A 6,066-nucleotide genomic window follows, 5' to 3' on the forward strand; every position below is an offset into this window, starting at 1 on the left:
CCATAAGAGATCAAAAGGGCAGCATTTGCCCATGGGTAAAGCTCAGAAATCAGGAAGGCATAGGAAAAAAGGACAAATGGAAATAGTAAACACAGGGAGGAAGTAGAAAGGTGCTTTTACACTGTGGGGATTGCAATCAATGTCACAAAACAACATGGGTATGAATTGCTGAATGGAAAACCAATTTTCTTTGTAATCTTTCACCCAAATCACAATAAAAAGTTAAAAGAAAACCCTAAGGAGCACAGCTCTACCCTGACACACATAGGGTTACCACAAATTGCTATCAACTCACCGACAACTGGTACTGGTTTGCACGTATCTCAATAAAACATTTTTTAAAAGAGGAAGAAAAATTAAAAAATAAGAAACATCCTCCTAGGCAGTAGTTTTTAGGTCTGGCTGGACATTACAATCACTTCGGGAATTTTCAACTATACCAATGCCTGGTCCCATCCCCAGAGTTTGATACTGGCCTGGGGTGGGGCCTGGGCATTATTTTTTTAAGTTCTATAGGTTGTTCCAATGTGCAGCTCATGCTGAAAACTGCACTGGGGTAACATGACAGATTAAGTGAGGATCTTAAACCAAATAAAAAATAAATTAAACCCCCAAATAAAGAATATAGGCCTCTGTCCTCCAGGTACATTGGTCTGATTGACAACACATAGCCACTGCTCTAAGGATGACTCTATTTTATGCCTCAGTTTGCTCATTCGTAAAATGGAGGTAACAGGTAACAGCACCTACTTTATAGTGTTGTTGCAAGGATTAAACAAGGTGATATGTATAAAGTGCTTCAAATAGGGCCTGGCCACAGCAATTGCTACATAAGTATTAGCTATTGTTATTACTTTCTTTAGTACTATTAACCAAAAAGCAAAACCAAACTCACTCCCACCAAGTCAATTCAGACTCATAGTGACCCCCTCTGGGTTTCCAAGGCAGTAAATCTTTACGGAAGTAGATTGCCCAGTCTTTCTTCCATGGAGTTGCTGGTGGGTTGAAATGCCAACTTTCTTCTGGTCAGCAGTCAAATGCCTCAGGCACTATGCCACCAGAGCTCCTTTTACTACTATTACTGATATTATTATTACTTTCACTATTATGAGCCCCTGTTGTTGTTGTTGTTATGTGCTGTCGAGTCAGACCCAACTCATAGCTACCCCTCCTTGGGTCTCCGAGGCAGTATCACTATGGAAGTAGATTGCCCAACCTTCCTTCTGAGGAGTGGCTGGTGGGTTTGAACCACCAGCCTTCTGGTTAGCAGTCAAGTGCCTTAGTGATTAAGTGCTCAGCTATGAGCCGAAAGACTGGTAGTTCAAACCCACCCAGAGACACCTCAGAAGACACACCTGGCAATCTGCTTCCGAAAAGTCACAGTCTTGAAAATCCCAAGAAGCAATTCTACTCTGTACACCTGGGATCACCATGAGTCGTTATCAACTTGATGGTAACTAACAATAACCATAAAGTACTACTTTTGGTATTATTATGAGACCAGACCTCAACTCTCAGTGAAAATTATCTATTGGAGGCGATAAACTCTAAGCTCTTACATGGCTCTAGTCTGATGGAAGAGAAGGGCTTCTGTCTCAGTCTGATAGAAGAGACGGGCCCTCTATCCCCAGAGGGAGACTGAGCAGGATAAACCTACCTGTAGAGCAGCAGCTTGTTGAGACAAGCATTGATAAGCAGTGAGGGGTCCCGAGCCTCACGGCTAACCCAGGAACGGGCAGAGATGCTGGTCACAGGGCTACCCTCGTGTACCACCAGACGCTTGGCTTTGGTCAGCTTCCCTGAAGCAATGAGGGGAAGGGAGCAAAGGTAAGGGTGAAGGCTACGCACTAAGAGAACAGGAGGGTGAACCACCAACTGCAGGCTTATTGCCTACTTACCTGTGGCCATGTCGAAGAGGAAGGAGAAAACACTGCCACGGTCATCACCCGCCCAGAGCAGCCGGCCAGGGGCATCAAAGGACAGAGCAAGGACACGGCCTGTCAGTTTGCTGGAGCCACCCTTCACTTTCTTGCCCGTGGAGATATTCATGACGTGAACATTGTGTTTGGCATTCCCCACCTATGGATGAGACCCATACAGCATCATCTTGTTCCCAGCCAATCTCACCCTGAATCTGACTACAGTGGGGCTGCTGCTGATGGGAGTGAAAAGGCCAGTGGTCCATAATTCTATTGCTCACTGGTCCCTAGTAGAGTCTAATCACAGTGGAACTGCAGTAGATAGACTAAAAGGTGATTGAGGCCTGTAATCCTCCTCCCTAGGCAGTCCCTCTTACGATCTGACCAAACTACAACACCTCCTCATGAGATTAAAGGGGTCTCAGACTTATAATGCTGACCCTTGCCCAATTCCCTCTGTGGTCTAAACACCACAGGGCTGTCCCAGACCTTTTATATGATAGTGTTCTCTTGCTTCCTGGAGCCTTGACTACAAGGGGGTTGCTGCTACTGCTGAAATTAAGAGAGTCTTACACTATAAGCTCATTCTTGGTCAGTTCCCCCTGTATTTTACACCCTCAGGGCCATGTCAGATTTTTAATTTTCATTCCTTGCTCTCTGACCAATTTATTCTAGAGTCTGACCCCAGCAGGGCTGCTGCTGCTAAGACCAGAGAAGGTCTCTGACTCAATCCTGTTCCCCAACCAATAACGTCTGAAGTTGAAAAACAGTTCCAACTGCTGCACAAAGTGGGTATTCCAGGCTCATAAGCTATCCACTGTCTATTCTTCCACCCTGGAATCTACCACAGTGGGATCTTCCCAGACTAATAATCATGCCCCCCTGTGCTCTGACCTGTTTCTAAGTCTGACCATATAGGACTGTTACCAATAGGACTAAAGGGGTCTTAGACCTACAGTCCTGCTCCTAGATGGTATGCCTTATACTCTGATTCCTGCGGACAGCCCAAGACACCATGCTAACACAGAATTCCCGCCCTTAGTGACTGGTCCCCCTGGAGTCTGACCACAGTGAGGTTGTTGTTGACAGGCTGGAAGGTACAGCAGAGTAGTCCAGCGCCATCAGGGTCAGGGATCTCACGGATGCAGCGGCCATCCTCAGAGGCCCAGATACGCATGGTCCCATCGAGTGAGGTGGACACGAGGATGTCATTGGAGAGGGACCAAGCAAAGTCGGAGACACCACGGGTGTGGCCTCGCAGCACACGGAGCACGGTGGGTGGGGCGGGCACCAGCTGGCACAATGAGATACTGCCATCCAGTGAGCAGCAGGCTAGGCGGTGCCGGTCATCATTGGCAAAGCGCACCCTTGGAACTGCAATGCCAAGGAGTTATTTGTGGGAGTCAGCACACTCACTGGATGCTTTAGTTTATAAAAGGGCCCAATGTGTGTGCTATGCCTGGGGCCCACTGCACAAAGTAAAATGGCCTCAGCAAAGGGGTTTTCCTTGGCTGATAAAGGGAGTTGTAACCCCCCAAGGCCCTCTGCCCAAAGCTCCCTATATTATGGCAGGTACATTATGAATTGCAAAAGGTTTTGACAATGTGGAAAAGCTCCTACATCTTAGCACCAAAAACCAAAACAAACCCATTTCCATCAGGTCAATGCCAACTCATAGTGACTCTATAGGACAGAAGCGAATTGTCCCATAGGATTTCCAAGGCTGAAATCTTGGAAGCATACTGACACATCTTTCTCCCTTGGAGTGGCTAGCACTGACCTTTTGGTTAGCAAACAAGTGCTTAACCACAGCAGCAGCATTAAGTACTTCATAAAGGTGTTGGCAGCTTGCAAAACTCCTGACACTCTGTAACCCACTCTGCCTTTTATAAGACAATTTATCCTCAGCAAAGACTTTGAACTCTTCCAAGTAACTCACAGACCCAGGAAACCCTTTGCAAAGTACTCTTTCAAGCTTCTGAGGCACTTTACAGTATACAGTACACAAGTTCAAATTGAAGCTGAAAAATATTAAAACAAGCCCATGAAAGCCAAAGTACAACCTTGAAAATAACTCATCTGAATTCAGAGACCATCTCAAAAATAGATTCAACACATTGAACACCAATGACCAGACAAGTTGTAGGATGATATCAAGGAAATCACACATGAAGAAAACAAAAGGCCATTAAAAAGACAGGAAAGAAAAAGAAATGGACATCAGGAAAGATTCTGAAACTTCCTCTTGCATGTAGAGCAGCTACAGTGAATGGAAGAAACATGCAATAAAAGAGCTGAACAGAAAATTTCAAAGGGTGGATCAAGAAGAAAAAGTAAAGCATTATAATGAAATGCGCAAAGACCTAAAGTTAGAAAAACCAAAATGGAAGAACACGCTCAGTATTTCTCAAGCTGAAAGAACTGAAGAAAAAATTGAAGCCTCGAGTTGCAATAGTGAGAGATTTTATGGGCAAAATATTGAATGATGCAGGAAACATCAAGAGAAGATGGCAGGAATACACAGAGTCACTGTCCCAAAAAGAACTGATCCACGTTCAACCATTTGTGGAGGCAGCATATGATGAAGAACTGATGGTACTAAAGGGAGAAGTCCAAGCTGCACTGAAGGAACTGGCAAAAAAGCAAGGCTCCAGGAATTGACAGAATACCCATTGAGATGTTTCAACAAATGGATGCAATGTTGGAAGCGCTCACTCGTCTATGCCAAGAAAAAAAGAGGAAGAACCTCAACAAGATGGATTGACACAGTGGCTGTACCAATAGACTCAAACACAGCAACAATTATGAGGATGGGGCAGGACTGGGCAGTGTTTTGTTCTGTTGTACATAATGTCACTATCAGTCAGAATTGACTTGATTGCACCTAAAGATAACAACACGGTATACAAAGGACCCGAGATTTTGTAGATCACTTTGCAGAGGGCTTTTCAATTTGCAAAAGGCTTTATGGTTTGTAATTCCTTCTTCTGAGATGTATCAGAAGATTTACATTTCAGAAAAGGATGCATTGAATAGCTGCCAGTTTGGGCAAAAAACTGGTGATAGGACCGCCACCCACTGGCTCACCTGCCTCATCCACGTGCTGGTCAAAGACATGGTACATGCCGGCAAAGGCGTAGTTCTCACTCAGTGACGTGTCCCCAGCCATGGCCCGACTTGCCTCTGCTGCCGATGTGGGCACCACACTGCCAGGGGGCCTGGGCCCCAACAGTAATGGAGGATAACATGAGGTAGGTACAAGTGTATGACCTGCCATTGCACAATGGCCCCTTCTCCACCTCATAAGCCCCTTGCTCCTTAGCCACCTCTAGTACCTACCTGTCCTCGTAGACAGCACGATTCATCTGTGCCTGCAGCTGGTAGGAACCACGGCTGACAGAACGGCGGTGCCCTCGGGCCCCCAGAGCTCGGGGATCATCCTCAAAGTCCTACGAACAGAGATCAGGTTGGAAGAATCTTGAAAACAGCTCTCAAGGCCCTATGCCTTTAAAATATACTCAGAACCACAATGGTCCTATAAGTTTATGTGAATGATCAGAATTCCCAGGTGTATAGTAGAGCTGACAAGGGGCAAGGTTGTTGTCACTGCTTGGTCACAGCCAGCTACCCAGAGCAACTGAGTAGTTGAACCTGCGGGCTTGGGACCATAGTCACAGGGGATATCAAGCTCAACTGGTACAACATACTATACAAAACATTATTCCACCTCCTACTTTGGCGAGTAGCGACTGAGATCTTAAAAGCTAGCAAGTTGCCATCTAGATGCAACGATGGGTCTCTCCTTGTCAAGAAAAAAGAAGAAAACCAAAATTAATGGAAACAATCAGTCCTAGCGACTGGTACACCATCAGATCTCAACCTATACAACTATGAGATCAGAAAAACTAGATGGTGCCCGGCTACCACTGTCATCCACACTTGGAAGGGATGTAGGAGATCCTGCATATAGAGGGAGAACAATGTAGAACAAAACTCAAAATCATTTGGAGGGGGAAAAAAAAAAGGTGGGGACCAGATTTGCTGGTCCAATAGAGCCTGGTGGAACCACTGAGACTATGGACCCTAGCTGCCCTTCAGGTCTGGAATTGAGCCCACACCTGTGGTTTCCAGCCAAACAAAGTACAGG

General features: G+C 45.7%; 1 protein-coding gene across 1 annotated transcript in view; it reads right to left on the reverse strand.

The window, feature by feature from the left end:
• WDR13 (WD repeat domain 13) overlaps window positions 1–6,066 on the reverse strand; it is an 11,218-nt gene that overhangs the window by 3,326 nt on the left and 1,826 nt on the right. The window contains exons 3-7 of the mRNA XM_007957900.2: window positions 5,259–5,368; window positions 5,007–5,137; window positions 2,986–3,293; window positions 1,899–2,079; window positions 1,658–1,799 (exon numbers count right to left, since the gene is read on the reverse strand). Coding sequence (XP_007956091.1) covers window positions 1,658–1,799; window positions 1,899–2,079; window positions 2,986–3,293; window positions 5,007–5,137; window positions 5,259–5,368 — 872 coding nt within the window. The remainder of the gene's footprint in view (window positions 1–1,657; window positions 1,800–1,898; window positions 2,080–2,985; window positions 3,294–5,006; window positions 5,138–5,258; window positions 5,369–6,066) is intronic.

This window comes from Orycteropus afer, unplaced genomic scaffold (genome assembly GCF_000298275.1).
Source record: "Orycteropus afer afer isolate SDZICR_OR568_19922 unplaced genomic scaffold, OryAfe1.0 scaffold00822, whole genome shotgun sequence".
Lineage (NCBI taxonomy): Eukaryota > Metazoa > Chordata > Mammalia > Tubulidentata > Orycteropodidae > Orycteropus > Orycteropus afer.